This window comes from Epinephelus moara, chromosome 2, assembly GCF_006386435.1.
Source record: "Epinephelus moara isolate mb chromosome 2, YSFRI_EMoa_1.0, whole genome shotgun sequence".
NCBI classification, from domain to species: Eukaryota; Metazoa; Chordata; class Actinopteri; order Perciformes; family Serranidae; genus Epinephelus; species Epinephelus moara.
Genome location: NC_065507.1, coordinates 34,789,814 through 34,811,652, shown reverse-complemented (window position 1 = coordinate 34,811,652; position 21,839 = coordinate 34,789,814). Strand labels below are relative to the sequence as shown.

Genomic DNA, 21,839 nt, shown 5'->3' with positions numbered 1-21,839 from the left:
CATATGTACATGCCCTGTTATGTACATGGCAAGGTAAAGCATAATCCTGAATGGCTTAAATCTGGACAAGTGTGAATCTCCAAACAGCTCCTCGTTTGGCTTATTGTGTGCTCTCTTTTTTGGCTTTATATTCAACTTTGATTGGTGGGGAAGATCTTTGGGGGGGTGGGCCCTCGGACCTTTTCCACAAATCAATACTAAGGAAGAGTGAACACAGTTAGTTGGAGAGGAAGGATTGAGGTTCAACCTGTCTCTGTTACATAGCTACACGACGAGGCACTGAGTATGTTTATGTGCACATTTATATTCTGGTATTATTTAGGATAACCAAGTGAAAGGATACGGTGCATGTGAATGGTGTGTATTTTTTACATTACCCTGGTGAACGGACTGATACTGACTGCATATCACGGTATAAACATCCATCAGTCACTAGTTTCACGTTTACACTTCACATTACTTTTGGCTTCGAGCTGTTGTTGCTCAGTTTCTACTTAAGAGTGTCTTTCATCAACCGTTCTGAAAAGCTGAAACATGTTAGGGACTGTTCTTTACTTATCAGAGGAGTAAGGTGGCTGGGGTGTGACCACACATATTTTTCCTTGAGCTTCCCTGAGTGACTAGCGGAAAATGCATGACCCTCGGTACACCACAAATAACCTTTTTTTAATATATTTTTTAAATGTTCACACCAAATGTAGCTATTGGAGCCAATGCAATGAGCAAACAACACAGGAGTGAGAGTCACCACCAAAACAAATATTTTTTAAAGAAAAATGCAAATCCTACATATGATTGCATGACAAGCACCTGTCCTACCATACCAGTCCAACAAGATTTAATAAGCCTACACATCATACACACTTCAACACACACATGGACGCACACACATGGGCGTCATGTCGCACACACAGACGTCATTAGCAACATGTGCATATTATGACCCAAATAAACTGTACACAACAGTGGCAGCAGCGACCGGCCAGAGTAATATCAGTAACTTGACATGGTGGACATTATTTGATTTTTAAAAATTACCCTTTGTTTGAGAATTAAAAGTTGAAAACAAAATACTTTAGTTGAAAAAAGCAGCGTCTGGTGGGAACCGTATATTTTGGTGAAATTTTAAATGAGACATGTAGAATGAAGTGATTTTGATGAAATACCACTATTTTAAGCTTAGATTATTACCCATAAAGAGCAATACATTCTAATCCTTACCAGTATATTATATGATGATTTATGATTTGATTTTTTTTGGTGTCATTGATCTTAATCTGCAAAATAACTACAGCTGTCAGACACATGTAGTTGAGCAAAAATTACAATACCTGCTTCTGAGATGTAGTGACGTAGAAGTAAAGAGTAGAAGAAAATAAAAATACTCAAGTAAAGTACAAGTATGTCAAAACTGTAATTAAGTACAGTACTTGAGTAAATGCATTTAGTTACTTTCTACCACAGTCAGCAGGTCAGTGGTAGAAGAGGTTAAGATTTAACCATTATATCAGCAGTGTAGACACCTTATCATTACATGCACCGTTGGTCTTCTAAGTCTAAGTTCTGTTTACATTGTTAGTATTTGAAATCAGGATATTAAGCTGCACATAGACAGCTTGCTCTGAATAATACCTTTAATTGGTTGTAAGCTTATTAATTGGAATGCCGTGTGCATGTAAACACGCTCAAACAGCGAAAAGAAGCATGACTGTGAATTGAAGTTGTGTTGTTGCCAAAATACCATTTAACCAAACTGTCACTCTTTTCTTCTCTCCTCCTTGGTGCTACTGGCTGCTCCTCTCATCTCCTCCAAGGTAAGTCATATATGAGCCCCACACACAGATACACACAGACTGTACGTAGCCTCCCTTTTCCATCCCTCCATCCCCCACCTCCTCTCCGTCCGTCCATCTTTCTGTCCGTCTGTTCGTCTGTGTTTGTTCAGCAGTGTGTTTCCTCCTCCCTTCTTGGCGCCGGTTCATCCCGCCTACCTACCTGTCTGCTCTGGTCAGGTGAGTGAGGTGTTAGCTTAGCGAGAGTGACTCTGCAGCTCCTCCTGACTCCCCCCGTCTCCCCCCTACCACCACCTTTCCCGTGCTCCTCCCCTTTCACCTTCCTCTTCCTCCTCCTCCACTCTCCCTCTCCTTCCCCTTTACCTCCTCCTGCCTTCCCACACCACAGCAGGTCATGGGTCAACTTGTACTGCGTGCTGAACAAAGGGGAGATGGGTTTCTACAAGGACGCCAAGAACACCACCACGCCCTACAACAACGAGCCGCTGCTCAACCTCTCCCACTGCCACTGCGACGTCACCAACGGCTACAAGAAGAAGAAGAACGTCTTCACGCTCAAGTGAGGGGCTGTTTTCATACTCATGTTTACTGTTTTGTCATTGTATTATTTAAACAAAGGCACAGTGTGACTTTTTTAACCAAACTGAACAGGTTAGGTGTGAAAGCAGAGTGCGAATTACACAATGATGATGCCCTCTTGTAAGCTATGCCAAGAGAAGGCATCACCGTACGACAAAAAAATGCAAAGCAACAGAACGCATTTTATATTTTACATATAAACATTTTACCGAAAAGAATATATTGAGATGTTACCCCTTTGTAATCACCAACATTGTGATTAGTAACTGTAATTTAATCACATATATTTTCTCAGTAACTGTAATTGATTACAATTTAATTACAACACTGTGCTTCTGTTTTAAGATCCTTACAGTGACTGGCCTGTTTAATGTTATGTCTGTAGATGATGATAAGTGAAATCCATTACAAAATATTCTAGAGCAAAACTGCCAGCAAGTCAGATATACACACAAACACATACACAACAGCAGACTGTCATTTCTGCTCAAACACTGACCCAAATAATGTATCAGAACCAAAGGCACTTTCAACATGCCAAGTGGTCTGCAGATATGCTACTACAGCAACTAGACCTGATCTGACTAACATTAAGACATACACCACCACTCAATAGTCTATTTTTTTAGTTGTTTTGTGACTTTGAAAATAGTCCAATATAAAAAATAAGTCAACATTCCACATTATAGATCCTGTACTCGTCTCACAAGATAGGACTTTGTCTATAGGCAGGAACAGAAGGGGACACATTTGGTCAGATACTGAATTGGTGACACTAATCTTGGGTGCCCACATTGAAACCGTGCTGATTATATAGATCTTCTGTGCTGTTGGATGAAAGATGTGTGTGAAGCATCCATGCATGCTTTTACAGACATGGATGTAAACTGACGGAGGCATACAACCGCGGGGCAGTAATTCTAGTTTTCTGATCTGTTTCCTGCTCCAGTACTATGGAGGTGACATTCTAAATTGCTGTAGTGTACCTTTAGTTGCAAATATTATACGAAACAGGTCCTTCTCTTTACCAAAAAACATCTTTTGGAAAACTATCCACCAAACCTGTTTTGCATTACACTGTCTCTAAGTTTAATTTTTTTCTCCTCTTGTTGCAGAACGAAGGATGGCAGTGAGTTTTTGTTTCATGCAAAAGATGAGGTGAGACATTTTTGTTTATCTATCTATATATCAAAATAGCAGTGGCTTTATTTCATCAATCACATAATGTAAAAATGTTTTCCACTGAAAGTTACACTGAAGTTATATGACATCCATACCAATGACAAATGAAATAAAGAAACATGTACAGTAAAGGACCAATCAGCTGACATCTGTGATCCCTCTCTCACCCTCAGGACGACCTCAAAGCGTGGGTGACCAACATCACCGCCAGTATCACGGAGCACGAGGAGATTGCCAAATGGGGTCAGCCCCAACCAACTACCTCATCCACCGACGAGGGCACACGCCGCGATGGCAGCAAGGCGGACAACAGGTCAGAGCGAGGTATCGAGCGCTCGGACCGGATTGAGCGGGCGGATAAAGAGAAAGAAAAGGAGAAGGAGAGGGAGAGAGGCGAGCGGTCCGAGAGGTCAGATCGGGGTGGGAAGTCAGACGCGAAGCGCTCAGAAAAGAGTGGTAAGAAAAAGTGAGCCGGGTGACGGATCGGTCGGGATTGAATCGTATGAACTTCAGATGGGAGGCGGGGCCGTAGACTGGTAGTAAACGCCCCCCTCCTTCTCTTCGCCTCCAACACTGTCAACAAAGCGGTTGTGTTTGGATGGAAAGTGACACCGGACAGAAGGACTGACCCAGGCTCACTCATAGGATGGACAGGACGGACTTGGAGCAGGAGACATCTTTCTCTCTCTCTCTCTCTTTCTGTCTCTCTCTCTCTCTCTCTCCTCTGTGTCTCTGTGAGAACACACAGAGTCACTGACGCTCCGCCTATGCCCCCCCTAGTGGCTGTTTCAAAGAACTGCAGAGAGAGTTTAGTGCTGCTGAACCCCGGGCAGCAGTAACGCGAGAGAGAGATGACACAAGTTAACAGAAAGGCTGTTATTGATTGCTGGTAGTGCGATAAAACGTAGCTCATTCTGTTCCATGTTTGTTTTTTATTATGAGCTGTACTTGTATGTATTTCTTGTCTGTCTGTCCTATCTACTGTATCTATCTGTCCGTCTGTAAGTCGAGACATCCTACATTATGTCTTATTACTCCTCGGAAATCGAAAGAGAATGAAATTATGCCAAGATGTTTTACAGACATACAGATTTAAAGATTCCTTTTTTTTGTTAACAGTTTTCAACAGTTTTCCGATCTGTCTCAAGGTCTAGCCATGTAGAAAATGTGGACACTGGTTTTACTTTCAAACAGCACTCAAACCACATTTATCAAAACTCACCGTGGCTAAGTCAACAAAACAGCTACAGTACTGTGCTGAATCTAAGAAGGTGGAAAGATGATGATTTAAGACAAAAGAAGAGTAGATGGCGACCAGGATGATGAACTTCAAAACAATCAGGAACACAAGAAACAAAAAGAAAGCAGAAAGGTTTCACTATTCCTCAGAAAGTCATAGAAATGTATCAAAAGACTTGAAATCCTGAAGAAAGTGCACCCCAAAAAAGAACAGTAAACAGAGCAGCCCCCATTTGTTTATGTAGGATTCATTCAGAATTAAAGATATTCTCGTTAAGATTTCTGCAAGACCGATGCGTCACAAGGTGTTTAACCTGCGACGCACAGACTACACAACAGTACGGTCATTGCAGCCACTTTGGCTAAGTCTTAGTCATATGAAAAAGAGAAAAAGAAAACATGTACAGTTCTTGGATCAGTGATCAGAATGAGAAAAAACTGATGGTAGACTCTGGCTCCCAGGGGCCTCATTCATTAAAATGTTCTTTCATTTTACTTTCAAGGAGCAGTGTGTAGGATTTAGTGACATCTCGTGATGATGCCATGAAACTTCTCCCATGTGCCAAGTCCCAGTTTGGATTCCTTCAGTGTTCACTGTTCAGGAGGGTCTCTTCCTCTCCAAAACAAACGGGCCCATTATTTTAAACTGGTAAAAACATTGAATAAATTAGTTTTCACATTTAAAAAATAAGTGTTTGTCTGACGCTCTTGTTGCGGAGGGGCTGCTAACTACAGCGGTCATCACAAAAATGCAAATGGCCCTTTCTTGAGGCAGTGTTTGGTTTGTCTGTTCTGGGCTACTGTAGAGACATGGCAGGGCTCCATGGACGAGGACCCGCTCCCTATGTAGATATAAAAGGCTCATTGTAAGATAACGAAAACATGACAGTTCTTATTTTCAGGTGATTATACACTAAAGAAAGCATACTTATTCTATTATATTGTATTTCTGTCAGTATATCCCCCTAAATCCTACACACTGGACCTTTAAATCATGTCAAAAAACACAAAGAAATTATAGCATTCATATTTATGGAAGCTGTAGAGCTTAACATTTTGATAACTCAAAGGAAATTGGGGAACTTCATTCTAACTTGCTGATTTTAGCATCAGGATTAGTTTTCCAAAAGTTTCATGTTTATTTTTGGTCATAAGCACAAAATCTGCACCCGGCCTGTTTTTAATGAATGAGGCCTTATCTACTCTTTTAATTTCTTACAGCATCAGACTTACTCACTGGATATTCTCTTCTTCATACTAATCTCTTGCAATCTTTTTTCATACAGAGTTGAAGATATCTTGTTTTTCAGTATGAGTGTGTTTGTGCATGTGTGCGTGCGCGTGCGTTGCTGCTCTCCGCTCCCAGGGTCTCCATAGCTCTCAGGTTATTTATGTTAGTGTGTGCTTCACGTGTTCATATGTTTGTCCCCACAGACGCCACCTCAGTCTTCCAGACATGTCCGATCCACACCACATACAGACAGAAGAATATAATTCAGCCGGTTTAAAATGTCAAAACTTATAAACATGTTTCAGGATGTAAAAGGTCATCAAACTGTCCAGGTCAACATCCTATCAGTGTAGAAGAGGAATGAATGAATGAGTAAGTGAATGAACTGACACATTGTTGAGAGCCAGAATATCAAACTGACCAAATATTTTGTTGTCAGATTGCATGTTTTGCTTGGAGAAATCACCCACTCGTCTTTTCAGCCTGCTGACTGGGCATCCATGCATCAGTTAAAGTTACATTTCCTGTAAACTCACCACAAAGCCATAAACAATACAGAGAAGCAAGGGCCAAAAAAGAAAAGGGAGAATCGTTAAAATCAAATACCTTGAAAATGCAGTTGGGAAATTTTTGGAAGTACCATCCGCAGAGGTTGATGGGCAAACTTAAGTTACTCTCCTGCTCCGGTGGAAGCACCATGGTCAGATAGCATTTAAAATCCATGCTACTGGATGAAAACCCCCATTTAAGTTTTGGTGTTTTTGATTCTCTCACTTAAGGTCCAACTGAAACTGCTGCTACAGTACAGCATTCGTATCTGCTCTGTAAATCACATCCTATGTTTAAAAAAAAAAAATCAGAAACAAAAAGGGAGAAATTTATATTTTTTGTTTCATAATGGTTCCCCCTATCTTTGCATTTATTTTGTTATTTGTTTTTCTGTCTACATACAGATGGAGAACTTGTTTTAATACAGCCAGTCAAATTGCTTCAATCATATTTGCTTAAAGCAGTACTGTCACTGTTCTATCATAGGCAGGTGGTTACACTAACTAATGAGAACAACAACAGATTCCCATTGGAACTGCTTCATCCACTGTGTAGGAAACAGTCCCAGAAGGCCCCAGAGAAAAGCTCAAAGAAGCAGCTGTGTGCTGCTCTTAAACAGAGGTCAGGTGATTAACCAGATGCACATTTGCCAAACCAACCAGTTAGTCTCCATCCTTGAAGCCTTTTCTCTTGTACAACCAAACAACAGTTTGAAAACACTTCAGATGAAGCATAAATCTAACTTTTGTGTCACTTGTTAAAGTATTTTTTTCGCACAGCAGCATCATCATGTCATTATGTTAAGAGGCTCATCACTGCCCCCTGGGGCCGGAGAGCTGTAAACACTACTTTCAGTAGGTACTGCAGCTGTCCTTAAAAAGAACATACTGCTACATGCGGTATGCACACAATTGGGACGTACCACTTCTTTATAACACTGCAACCTGAACTTTGACCCTCTTGCTCATATATGCGTCTCCTTGGAGTCAGAACAAAACAACATTTGCCAAGTTCACCAGAGACGGAGGTCAACCTGGAGAACTCTGCTGTTGTTACTTTGCAGTGTTTGTAGGTGTAGCTTTTAAGTGATAACTGCAAACACTGTAGATTCTAACATGTCAGAAATCTCTAATGATTTCGTTCCCTTAAATAATAAATACTCCTATTGTAACTATTATCTTGACGGATCATCAGTCACTTAATTGCGCTGTCATCTGTCATTGCTGCTTCTGACAGCTGTCAGCGAACTGTCAAGCTGTCATCTGTTTGCAGTTCAGTCGATGTGACGCATCTTCTGCTGTGCAGAGGATTGTGGGTCAGAACAGCCAGAAAAGCATCCTGGGTTGCATATTGCAAAATGCGACCAGATGCAGTAGGACATGTTTGCATTTGACATACTATGTCCTGGGACATACTAAATGGTAGTGGGTAGTATGGGTCTTTGGTTGGTGTTTGGGGGTATACTCCCCCAACAGCCACAAGAGGCAACAATGAGCTCATTCCACACTGAAAAAGAAACTTTAACAAGCTACACAGGGTGAGACTTAATCTGAAGTGTTTTCAGGCAGTGTTTTTTGGTTTCCCGAGAGAAGAGACTTCAAGGATGAAGACTAACTGGTTGTTTTAGCAAATAGGCCTTTACGCCTGCTTAATCACCTACCCTCCATTAAAGAGCAACACACAGCTGCTTCTCTGAGCTTTTTCCCTCACTCTGGGACTGTCTCCCATGCAGTGGATGAGACAGTCCTGGTGAGGGCTGGTGTGGTCCTTAAACTTCAAAAGCACTGCTAACAAAACCCTGTCTGCCAATGGCTCATAGGCTACACTGGATGTTTGTTTACTTTATCTCTGGTTCTCCTGGTGACAGTACCACAGCTAAGCCCACCTTTTCTCCTTTCTTTAAAAAATAAAAAAACTGTTGACAATGAGATAAAAATATCATTGACATAATTTTTGACAGTAAAAATGTGATTTCATTTGGACTTAAAACACAAGAGCTCACATCTTCCTCTATGAGCAGGCTGTTGAGCCCAAGAATCCCACTCAGAACTGGTTTCACATTTTCAGAGGTCGATATTTGACAGGTTAATTATTTTCTCTGTTTCTAACAAGTGTCATAATAAGGTTATAAGAGTAGTATTATATCTGGCTGCTCATCATATTTTTTTTTTTTTTTGTTCCTTATTCAGCTCAGGATTTTAAATTCTGACCTGTTGGTTTGTGTTTGTCATAAAACATGTCTTGAAAACTGTAACTTTCTTTAATCTTTTTTTTATTTCAACACACATTATGCATCTAAATCTGGTGTGAATGCCAGATCAATCATTTACATGCATGTTGGACACAACAAAGTAAAGAGTTAAAAAGGTGAATTTTGAATGAGCAAATCTTCCACATGTACAGTGACACGGTACAGTCCTCTGCTGTTGGATTATGAATCTGACAGCATAATAAACTGACACACTTTGTTGCTGTAGACACACACAGGACAAAACATGCAGGGTACAGTGAACAGATAACACTCTGAAGTAATTTGTACCATTTTACACAGCAGAAACATCCAGATATTTGAAAGTCAGTGTGGTTTAACATCATGACAGACTGAATGAAGAACAGATTTGCTTAAAAAGTCAAAACAAAAACAGATTGCATCGTACCCTGCCTGTCTGTGTGTGTCTGTGCTGTTCTGTTCACATCAACCTCAGTCTGTCGGCTGAGATGAAATGACAAATAAAATACCTTTTGGTTTTTCATTCATGTATATATAGTCAGTGTTTTCTTCTCTCACTGGAAATGAATTCAAAACTTGGTTTAGGTGCAGATCAGGTTGTGGTTCTGCTCTCTGAGAACAGCACATAGCTTAGAAGATGATAAAAAAGTTAAGAGATAGCCAACTTCAGTTTGTCAGTGAAAACCTAACGAAGCAGAGGGAAGCACCGATGCAGATATTTCTCAGTCTGAAATCATTCAATCATTTAGCCACTAACATAAATAAAACGCAGTTTTATTCTTCGACATGTTGCATCTTGTACACCAAAACCACACAGCAGTATGCAGTAATATGGAGTATAATTCATGTTCATTGTAGGAATGTTTGTGAAGTCATTATTACTGTTAATGATGATGATGTCCATGGTAGCAATGAACTGAAACTTTATGCAACTTTTTCTTTGCACTAGGGAGGCTGGCCTGTTGCAGAGTTGAGGCCTGATGGTCAGTGGTGTTGGGGATCCAGCAGAGGGACGTCAGATCCAGAAAAGTTAAGAGTTATCTCATTAGGTGGAAGAAAGTTTTAACTCTTTCAAGAGCTGTTGTTTCTCATGCTCTACACAGTTGGTGCAAAGCCAGACTGTCTTCCCCCACAAAAATGGCCATATAGATTGTTGGTACAAGCAGCTTATTACAACCTATATTTACGTTTATTGTTAGGTGGCGACCTCTAGTGCCATAGGAATTATGACAGTAGCAAATGAGGAAGTCAGGTGACAGTATAAAGCGATAAAGTCTGCGTAGGGAGCAAGCACCCAAGAACAGTGCTAGGCTTTGAAGCCAGTTTCATTGTGGTGAAACGTGAAATTACAACTGCCAGGTCCAAGTGGTACAGTGGGGCCAAAAAAGACTTTTTCCCATAGCCCAAAGCCTGACCTGTTTCACTCTCAGGATTTGATCCATTTGGTTCAGTGATATTTGTAAAGTGTAGAAGAGCCACACAGAGCTGGATACAGCGTTGGAGGCAGAACCCCAATCATTCTTATTAAAGTTGCATTCAACTACCATGTATAAAATTAGATGATCCACACTGCTTCCGCATCATCATCATCATCATCATCATCACTACTAGAGACTTCTGCCAACCACACTGGCTACTTCTGGTTAAGCACTCCGCTAACTTGAATTGGAATAGTATGATTCAATCATGCTGCTCTTCTAGACTTTCCAAATGTTATCGGACTGAATAGATCACATTCTGATAATAAAATCGGTCATTTAGCGGTGTTAGGCTAGTGCCATTTACCAATAGGCCAGTGCAGGAATGAGTCCTAAAATCCAGAAACGAGTTCGCATTTTAGCGCTCTCGGTTCCCTCGTCTCAGAGTCAGTGGGGCTTTTGAATGAGTTTTTGGTTAGATGCCTGAAATAAGGTGTGTGGTTAACACAGGCTCAAAACACTTTCATGTTTCATTGTACAAGGTAAAATATGTCAGTAAATACCCAACGCAAAAATTTTGAAGCCATTACATGTCTAAAAAAAAGGTGCTAACAAGTGGCTAGATGAGACTACAGAGTGTCATCACCCTGAACACAACTTTAAGGTCTCATTGTGGTGGCGACTTTAGTAATGCGACTGAAGTGTAGTGTGTTTATGACCTAACGTTAGCTTTTTACTTCGCCTGACTTGCATTTAGCCTTCAAAAATGATAAGTAGTGTTCTTTTGTGAAGATTATTGAACAAAACGTCTAAGTATCATAAACTGTTGTTTGGCACAAAGCTAATTTTCTGCAATATTTGAAAAACCAATGGAAAATCCCACTGGCTTTTTGACAAGGGAACCACTTACTTCTGCTTCGGCCTACAAAAACAAACGTTATCCCTGCAGCACTGTGTGGGTTTACAAGGCATCAAATCTGGGCTAGTGCTGAAACAGTCAATTGATCAGTTGGCTAATTCATAGAAAATTGATAGACAATTTTGTTTTATTCATTGTTGAAGTCATTTTCTTACAAAAACTCCACAGACATTCACTGGTTTCAGCCTTTCAAATGTAAAGATTTGCTGTTTTTTCCCTCTGTTTTATGATATAAACTGAATATCTTTTGGTTATGGACAGTTGGTATGACAAAACATGACAATACAAGTCATCACTTTGACCTCCATGGAAGTTGTGATGGGGATTTTTTATTGTTTTATAATGTTTTATAGACCAAACGATGAATCCAGAAAATAATCACCAGATTCATCTATGATGAAAACACTTCTGAGCTGCAACCCTTGTTCATGTGTTATGTTGAACTTTAAGTACTATAAAGAGCAGGTTTACACTCTCTCACTCACACTCACACACACTCTCTCACACACACACACACACACACACACACACACACACACACACACACACACACACACTGCCTGGAAAATGTAATATACAAGATGTTTTTAAATAGGGCTCAGATGATGGTAAAGGCAATCAGCATTACATTCTCAAGTATGTGTTTGCATGTTTTTAAGGAAAATCAGGGCTGATAAATGCAATCATACCTGCATCTCAGACACTGGAGGTGGATGATGACATTCTGTGGAGTCACTAACTAAGTCACTAACAGTGAGTGAGAGGCTCATTATGTGGATACATGGATCTTTTATTGGAGGGTTATTATCTATAAATGCTCCAGTTTTCTTTCAAAATAATCCACATACATTTACACTTTTGACATCAACTTTCACCTGACATCTGCAGACACCAAACACTCGTGCTTCCAGCAGAGGGAAACAAACAGAATTATTTCTAAATGTTTCTATTTCTAAACCAGTTATAATCCAGCCCTGATGAGTGAATGCTTGCTGCCAAGGTTTCTCTCCTCCCAGGACTCCAGAGCACCACTGTCTGTCTGCCCTCAGCCTGTCTGTTTCTCTGTATGCCGGCCTACAGCACAGCAACTTAATGATGTACAAATGTAATTTGCTCAGAAGTATTTTCTGTAAAAGCATAAGTTTATCTGTGGTGACACAAGAGGAAACTGTCCCTTGTCTTTGTTATGTTTAACTTTTTTGAGTCTATGCTGAAGTGAGATTGTTGATAAGCCGGGAAAATGGTCCATAGCTCCTCCAAACAAACACAACAGGACAAAGAGGTTGCATGAATGACATAGTCTGTTATGGTACTGCTGTGCATGTCTTCAAGTCCCATCCCTCCACTATGCAAACACTGTAACATACCGGGGCAACACAAACTACCAACATGAGAAAGGGGTGAATGAATGAACCAATAATGTATAAAATGATCAGAATTAACTGCGAATCATTTGCTCTGTACAGTTGTTTTCTTTGAATTGATGAATACAGATTGTGATATTGAAAGATAATGGTTGTTTGTGTCTTTTGTCAAGCAGATAAGTGACATCTAGGGTCTGGAGGGGGGCAAGTTAATGTCACGTTTATTTGTACTGCCTAATATCACATGCCATGTTTAAAACGGCTTTACAGGCACACATTCATCACCCAGCCCAGAACAAACAAAAAAATCCCCTATTATATTCTTTACTATACTCATAGCTCCTCCAGGCCTGCTGGAGGAGCTATGAGCGAGGATGAAGAGGTGTTGTCTTATCGGCACATATAAAAGAGGCATGACACACAGACAAATGATGCAGCTGTGCCACACATTATATTCATTGACTGCAGCTCAGAAAGCTGCTGCTGCGGCGTGACTACAAGTGAGGGTGTGTCAAAGAGACAAAATAGCAGCACTTGATTAGTACCATTTTAGAAAAATAACCTGTTATGTTTGGACCTTAATCGCATCACAAATAACACGTTAACACTGACATCCATACTATAAATCAATGATTTGGTTAGTTAACACACATGAAATAAAGTAAAATATTAACTTGTTAAATAGATTGCATCTGGCATCAAAATACAATCAGCATGTTATATTTTTTCCACCTGACAAAACATATCATCCTGTTTTGATGATTTTATATATGGCACGATTTTACTGGCTAATCCAACAATTGGCACAAAATCTCCTGCATTTATGTTGTTTTTTGCAGTTGCCAATTACTTGATGCACACTTAATTAACTGTCCAACAGATCTGAGATCGTTAGTGCTGCAATCTTTTTCCTTTGTCCAAGTGGCAAAGAGATCATGGCCATCATGTGCAGTGTGTTTGGACTGTTTTGACTTGCAGGTGATCCGACTTAATTCTGATTCAAAATATACTTTTTAAGTTCATTATTCTGTGTTTACTAAACACGAACACAATGAGACACATTACCTTTAGCACATTACTGACAGTGAGCACATCTTAGTGTCTGAGGAGTCCTCTGGCCTTCCTCTAACTTCTCTCAGAATTAGGAGCAACTTTTAGCACTTAAGTGCTTTGTGTATTAATTTCAGATTACAAATTTAAAGTAAGGACTTTGATGCAGGTTATTTTTAGTTTATTTCTCTTAACTATTCCACCGAGTAGCTACTTTTAGTAGGAGGATGTTTTGTGAGTACAGCTCCAGGTCTACAGCAGGTTTAAAGGTACTACTACTAACGTACCAGATTGTGTGGTTATCCCTCTCTGGTCACTCAGGTCCATGTAATGATGGCAAACGGACTCGCAGGACAAGACTCTGATGGAGGTTAGTTGTTTTTTTTTCATGAGTCAACAACAATGACCCAGAGACACTTTGCAGGATATTTTCCTGAAACCATTAACAGTTACTGAGCTTAATCAGATCAAACTGAACTTTATCAGCTTCACAAAACAAATGTTTGAAGCCATTTTTAGAGCTCTTTGGACATTTCAGTGTAGTTATGCCCTGAATTATATTGTCAGTTTGTACCTCACCTCTGTGTTTGGATATTATTTTAAATAGTTTGTGTCAGTTTTTAAAGCTGACCTGCTGTCAGTTGAAGCAGCAGTGTCTTTTTTTTACCAGTAGATGGCAGTAAGAGTTTTATAATGTCTGTGACTGGTGCTGCAAATCTTGCATGCTAACCCATAGACTGTGCTAACCCAGTCTGAATGTAAAACAGGCATAATAGCAGACAGCTATAAGGCTTCTATTCATTTAAGACTTTCAGTGGACTTAATAATCTTCTTGAATAAGTGTGTAACATTTTTATATTATTTTGTCTAGCTTGTACATTTAGATACCAATACAAGGAGTTAATCTAATTAAAAAATAGTCTTCCCTTCTCCTGCTCTAATGCACCTCCACTGCATAATTAACTGTACACACTGTATGGAAAAAAAAGATGGCCGAGGTCGAGACTACGACTGCAAGTAAAAAATATTTTCATTGTTGATTAATCTGTCGATTTTTTTTCTCCATTTATCCTTTAGTTATTTGGTCTATAAAATGTCAGAAAATGTTTTAGAAAAATGTGGATCAGTGTTTCCCAGTTTTCTTAGTTCCCTCTGAAAATGTATAGAAATATATCAACACTACAGAAAATAGACATCTAGAATATATGCATATATGTGTGTGTGTGTGTGTGTGTGTGTGTGTGTGAGTATATATAGCCAGACAGAGACTATATACTATGGCCTTTAAAATAATTGAAGAATATTTTGAGTATTTTATTATATTATGGCTTATAGTTCTTGTAAAAGTTGATTATTTTGCACTGGGGACGCGGTAAAATCAAGCACATGTACCAAAAAGCTCAGTGACATAAAACTAAAAACTAAAAGAATTCCACTGTGCATTATTCTGTGATAATGTGATAAATGAGATGTTTTCACAAATAAATATCTGACGAATTTTGAAGAAAATATGAGGAAGCTTGGTTTTTTTTGTATTGTAACCCTTATCTGTGTCCTCAAAATGTTATCGTGATGCAAAGTGCGCTTGATAAATTATATTCTTTAAAATTCCTTCTTTTTTCTAGTTTTTGATCCCCTGGTAGAGTTACACGTGAATGCAACGCTTTTAGCCAAGAGGTTGTATGAAGCTAGAATATCTGGCTTTTACATGGTGGCTGTGAAAGCACCACCGCTCGCACACTACCGATCCGCCCCAGACTTTGAGCGCACCAGCCAATCGGCTTCTGGGGATTGTGAAATTGACCAATCGCGTAGCCAGAGCGGCGTGTAAAGGGGCGGGTGTTTGCCTGTGCCTAGCTAACAATAGCCTGGGATCGGCAAGTTTACTGTAAGAAAAAAAAAAAAAAAACAGCCAGGAGGGCGACACAGTGAAGCGCAGCTGAGCTGAGAGGAGAGTTTGCCGAATACATGAGACGGTGTGTCCCGGTGTCGGAAATTACCACTCAGCACCCTGGGATATACATTTGCAAGCAGACAAGTGGTGAGTGAGCCTTCCGACTTTATTTCTAAACCTCAAATGTAGCCGTTCATCTGCACCCTCAGACAGGCATGGTGCGGTTGTGAATTAGGGGCTCATTTGCCAGTGAATAGGAAGGGGTTAATGGTTACTGTAGGCTGGGACCACACTATTATTCCCTTATTCTGGATCTGCATCCATATATTAACGCCCCGGACCCCGCAGGCCCATCAGCCCGCGCGCACTGACTTGAAGTCAGCCACGACGAGGTTATTACAGTGGGGTGGTGTGGTTATTTTTTTATTACACCGATTTCCTCCCAGTTAACCAGCTGGCTGTGATAACATGGGAGTTCCTGCTGGATAACTGATAACGCGGCAGGGCGGGTGGATGAATGAATAGATGAATGAATGAATGAATGAATGAATGAATGAATGAATGAAATCGACTTTTCCATCTCTGAAATGTACCTCAAAGGATACCTCTGACATGATTCATCAGAAAGTCCATGCCGTGCCCACAGCCTCTCTGCTGTAGCCCGAGAATAGACACAAGCTCTGCTCTCCTCTCACTGCAGAACCTTCTCAACTCTGAAATTACTCAGATTTTAAGTTCATTTCTGACCTCTTATCTGCTATAATAGGAAGGCAAGTAATCAAGGTTTCATCTTTTTACGTTTTTAATCCACTCGTAAATTGTCTGCTAAATATTTCTTTTAATCTTCAGGAGTGGACAGAACATTTACTTAACTTGAGTATTTTCATGTTGTACCAGGCTACTTAAACGTTTACTCCACTACATTTTAGGAGGAAATATTGTGCTTTGGACTCCACTACATTTGTTGGAGAACTTAAATTACTTGTTACCTTGCAGATTGAGATTATTATTACAAAACATGATGATGATGTATTAAGATAAAACTGGATAAAACAGCAAACAGTGAAGCTACACAGCAGTATGTTGAGTACTAAGTTATGGACATATTAATGCATCAATAATCACAATATAATAATGTTATAAACATTATTCTGAAATGGGCCATTCTACATGTTGGGTATATTTACTTGTGATACCTAAAGTATGTTTTGATGTTTGTACTTATACTTCAGTAAAGTTTTGAATGCAGGACTTTTACTTTTAAGAGAGAATGTCTTCAGTGTGGTATTCATTCATTCATCCATCCATTAATTCATTCATTATTTGTAACTGCTTATCCTGTTAAGGATTGTGGGGAGCTGGATCCCACCTGACACTGGGTGAGAGGCGAGGTACACCCTAGACAGGTCCCCAGACTATAACAGGGCTGAGACGTAGATGCTACTTTTACTTTTAAGGAGAGGTGTGTAGAATTTAGTGGCATTTATTGGTGAGGACTGCAGATTGCAACCAACTGAACCTTCTCCTCCCATGTGTCAAACGTGAACTCATGGTTAGGATTCCTTTCAGTGTTCTTTGCTCAGGTTTTTACTGGGAGCTGAATTATCCTCAGAGTTCTCCATCTCTCCAAAACAAAAAGACCAGGTAATTTAAACCATTAAAAACTCAGCAGTTTTTAAAGCAGTTTCACATAAAAAAAAAAAAAAAAAATTTCCAGCTTATCACAGACAGGCTGCTAGCCCAGAACCTGCATATGTGCTCACCTTTTTTCCTCTGGTAACTTAAGATCCAGATGGTTTTTACTGTGAGCCTAATGATCTGAGTTTTTTTTCTGTCCAAAACAAATACAGCTGGGGATTTAAACAGGTTGAAACACTAATAACTGCTATTAACTCTAGTAGCGACATAAAAACAGGAAAGTCCCTTTCTAGAGCCAGTGTTTGGTTTGTCTGTTCGGGCCAATGTATGGTGGTTCATCATGGCAGTGCAACATGGTGGACAATTCTTATTTTCCAGTAATTATACACAAGAAAAGAAACATACTTTTTATGTTATGTTCCATTTATGCCAATATATATCCCCCTAAATCCTACTCACTGGACCTTTAAGTAAAAGACCTGAGTACTTCTTCCACCTCTGTCAATATCACTATAACGCCACCAGCATGTCTGCAGTACTCAGTTGCAATTTAGCAGTTGCCTCATTCATCATTATTGCTGTAAACTTGTAGTTTTCTCTGATTCCTGCACAGTAATCTGTCAGAAATGCACTGGGGCTCTCGTTTCCACGTGGCTCAGCAGAAATTTCTGCACCTCTCTTGATCAGTTCAGAGAGTTTGTTCATGGCCCAGTAGATTTTGGGAGATTTTAGTGTCTTTGGCGAGTTAGACAGAGAGTGCATCTTATTGATCACAGTCAGGCAGACACGGGTGCTCTGAGTCTTAGTTGGCATTTTTATCAGCATTAGGGGTAAGCTCCCTTTTCACCGCTGCTTTTAGACTCTTCAAACTCACCCTCGTTTTTGACTCAGCAGGATAAATAAACTAATTTCTCAGTCTCTGTATGTTGGTCTGTGCATACACTGCAGCCCTGCTGAGGCTGACGTTGGGCTGACATTGCCCTTTGCTCCCTGTTATAAAAAGTTTTCCCTTCATCTGAGTGAGCAGTTTCCTGGATAATGAAAAGCTGTATATGTGGGAAGCTGATTAAAAGTGTTGGTGGTTCACTCCTGAGCTGTTTGTCCCACTGGCAGACAAAAAAAGACAATTTTCCTGGAATAGCACTGAAGTCAATGTAATATTTTGTACTTGATGTTTTACTGTTGAATTTCTCACCAGTATGAGGGGAGCTGATAGTGAAGCAGTGGTCAAATAACCAATTTCAAACAATTAAACACTGTACCTAAGTACTAATTTAAAGCAGTAGGTAAAGTCCACTGCAATTATGTGACAGCTTTAGTTACTTTACAAGTTGAGATTTTTGCATACAAAACATACGAAGAGCTATTATGAGATGATGTTTTGTTATAAATGAAACTACCTCTGTACCAAATAATACAAGTAGAGCTGAAACAATTAGTTGATTAATCGATTGGTTGATTGACAGAAAATTGAAGGGACCCTCGTTATAGCTGAACATGTCTGGGTCAAAAGTGTTAAAACCTCTGAAAAAGCAAACATGGGCTTCCTGGTTTGGCTGAGCGGCAGCAACAGTGGAACCCATGAATTGGGTCATGGTTTAAGGGCAGTGGCAGCACAGCGGTTTCCATGGAGACCTGGGTGTGGCTAAAGGAGTGTTTTATGGCCCCGTGTGAAGCATGATGCCACCCAGTTGTCACTTTGACACCTCAACAGCATGAAGGAGCGGGAGGCAGGTCAGGAGAGGTTAATGACCCATTTGGCTCCTGTAGCTTTGGGCCTGGCTACTTCAGGAGAATGATGATCGTGTGTGTGTGTGTGTGTGTGTGTGTGTGTGTGTGTGTTCCTTTTGACCAGACTTTGGGGTCCGTCAAAGACTTCGTTTTGACCTGCTGACCCACAATATGAGCTACTGACTGCCACACACACACACACACACACACACACACACACTACTATAGTTCTCAAAGGAACTCTAAAAAAAAAAAAACTCTTTGCAACTCTAAATGACACATCTTACTCACAGGGGCAACTTGGGGGGAAACCCGAGGATGGACACCATGTTTCTGCAGTGGTAATTGTAGAATAAGGGTCGCTGCTAGCTAGCTCTCACCTGACCAAGGGAGTGCCATGGATATATAAAGAGAACTGGATGCACTCTTTGAAGCGGGGCCCTGTTCATTCCTATGAAAGTTGCTTAGTGGCACATAAAGTCAAAATGGTTCATCTGACACGTATGAAATTACCCGAGATGATTGGCATACCTGTCAAGTTTTCGATTTGAAAATAAGGGAAATTTTCCAGTGCCCGCCGCGAGCCGTCCCACCACCCCAACCAAGCTCCAGTATCCCTTACATTTTAAGACAGGTGTACACAGAGGCGGTCCTGGCTAGTTTTATGCCCTGGGCGAACCATCCCATCCCTCAGTCCCTAAAGTGCGGTGAGGTTTGTGGACCGTTGCCTGCTACAAAGAGAGAAATGTGAACGGCTCGTTTCTCCTCTGACACGCCACATACCTGTGTGCCGCCACGGCTTGGTTGTCCAGGTACTACTGGGCAGTCATGACACCAACGTAAGAGGAAATGACTGGACCTGGAGTCAGACTTCTCTGTTGTCGGTAAGCCATTAACTTGCGCCGCAGAGCACTATGAGCCTCCGCCGTATTCCTGTCTGTGACCCCTGTTCAACCCACAACCGCCAGGATTCGCCTTTCCTTTCTGCTGCTGGTTGAAACGTGATAATAGGGGCGCCCCAGCGCCCACTCTACTAACTTGACGTAGAAATGAGCGATAGTTTAGAAAACTGGCGAGTTTTTTTTGTTTGTTTTGTGTTTTTTTGGAGGGCGCTCGTGCACCCTCACATAGATTGCACCCTGGGCGGTCACCCACATTGCCCATAGCAAAAACCGTCCCTGGGTGTACAGGAAATCTAAAATAACCACTTGTCAACCAGACCCGCTGTCGACACTAACCTCGCGACAACTGCCACCCAGGCTACTACAGGTGGCAGTTCTCGCGAGGCTAGTGACAGAGTTCAGTTTGGAGAGGCAGAGGAATGTTTTTTTTTATTTTTTTTATTATATTATAATACAGGAGATTTACGGGAAAATACTAATACGGGAGGACGGCGGGAAAGAGGGGTAAAATACGGTAGTCTACGGGAGACTTGACAGCTATGATGATTGGCACTGCTTCTGCACTGTGCNAGGAATGTTTTTTTTTATTTTTTTTATTATATTATAATACAGGAGATTTACGGGAAAATACTAATACGGGAGGACGGTGGGAAAGAGGGGTAAAATACAGTAGTCTACGGGAGACTTGACAGCTATGATGATTGGCACTGCTTCTGCACTGTGCAGCCTACAGAGCAGGTGCACTAGAGACTTCTGCTAGCTAAGACAGCTACTTAAGCACTAGTTAACTTGAATGGGGATGAAATGATTTGATTCTGCAGCTCTTCTAGACTAAACAAATATTAACAGACCGAATGGATCAAATCCAAATAATGAAACTTATTATGAAAGTTATTTAGCGGGGGTTGTGATGCTCCAAAAAATCTATCCCCTGATTTACAGACGTGTCTTTCACCATGTAAGTCAATGGAAAAAAGTCTTTTTGGGCCATAGGGCATCATGTGACTGTGTAATTACAGTGTTTGGCCACAACAAAGATTGGCTACAAAACCCTGCGCACTTCCTGGGGGCTCGGGTGGTGTGTGGTGTGTGGAGTGGTAAAGGCCACCGTTAGCTTAGCAGTGAAGACCAGAGGGTTGGCTGTTGCCACCACACATGTTAACGTGACTAGATGGCTGTCTGCAAAGCCAACAGGTAATAAAAGAAAAGACAGTGCATCACAAAACATTAAAATGTCACCATCTCTAAATGGATAGAACTTTGAAATGCAGCGCTAAAGCTCACTGAGTCATTAGAGCACCGAGCTTAAAGGAAAGGCCTCTTGCATTTTACATGAGTTTGCATTTTTTTCCTTCAAAATTAACCTGTTAGTTATCAATTCATGAGTGTCTGGCTATTTAAATCAAAATGTAGCCTACTAAAACTGACATCCCGAATATAGTCATTTATTTTTTATTTCAATCTTATAATTCTGCAAATAAGATGGAAAATCTGTTGTTCCCATTGCCATATTGGGCCCATCAATTTAATGGATTCGTTTTTGAAGCCCTAAAAGTGACTTTAAAGGAATAATTAGATATTTTAAGAAATATTCTTATTCAGTTTCTTGCTGAGAGTTAGATAACACAATCGGTATCACTCATATGTCTGTATTTAAAGCGACCACCAGCAGACTTAAGGAAATTACTGGGCCACAGTTTGTCATCTGTAGAGGTGCTGGTAGGCAGATAGACAGAGTCAGGCTGGCTGATTATCCCTGTTCTAGTCTTTATGCCAAACTAACTGGCCTCTGACTGATACTTCACATTCATACAGTACAGTCATAAGAGTGGTATCAATCTTTTTATCTAGCTGTCAGCAAGAGAGTAAATAAGAATATTTCCCAAAATGTTTAACTGTTCCTTAAACTGGCAGATTGGTGCAGCATCAGCAGTGTTGTGGTGAAGATGGAGCAGAGCCTGAGAGCGCCTCAGGAGACAGGAGATGAGATTACGTCAAGACATATTTGTTTAGTATTAAATTTATTATTAAAGGATTTCTGTATCATAATTAGCTGCAGATATTAAGTACATCTTATCTCTGGCAGATGCATACAATCAATACTGAACTAAATAACTCAT

General features: G+C 40.5%; 2 protein-coding genes across 3 annotated transcripts in view; both read left to right on the top strand.

Moving 5' to 3' along the window:
- The window catches only part of LOC126408979 (spectrin beta chain, non-erythrocytic 4-like), a 119,850-nt gene extending 110,521 nt beyond the window's left edge, over positions 1–9,329 (top strand). Inside the window, exons 41-43 of the mRNA XM_050074822.1 lie at positions 2,182–2,352; positions 3,488–3,530; positions 3,728–9,329. Coding sequence (XP_049930779.1) covers positions 2,182–2,352; positions 3,488–3,530; positions 3,728–4,024 — 511 coding nt within the window. The 3' untranslated portion in view covers positions 4,025–9,329. The remainder of the gene's footprint in view (positions 1–2,181; positions 2,353–3,487; positions 3,531–3,727) is intronic.
- A 6,100-nt stretch (positions 9,330–15,429) lies between these two features.
- Positions 15,430–21,839, top strand: part of pak1 (p21 protein (Cdc42/Rac)-activated kinase 1) — a 75,976-nt gene continuing 69,566 nt past the window's right edge. The window contains exon 1 of one of the 2 annotated variants that reach the window (XM_050069618.1): positions 15,430–15,595. The gene's annotated coding sequence lies outside the window, so the exon portion shown is untranslated. The remainder of the gene's footprint in view (positions 15,596–21,839) is intronic. The other variant, XM_050069601.1, reaches the window with a different exon arrangement.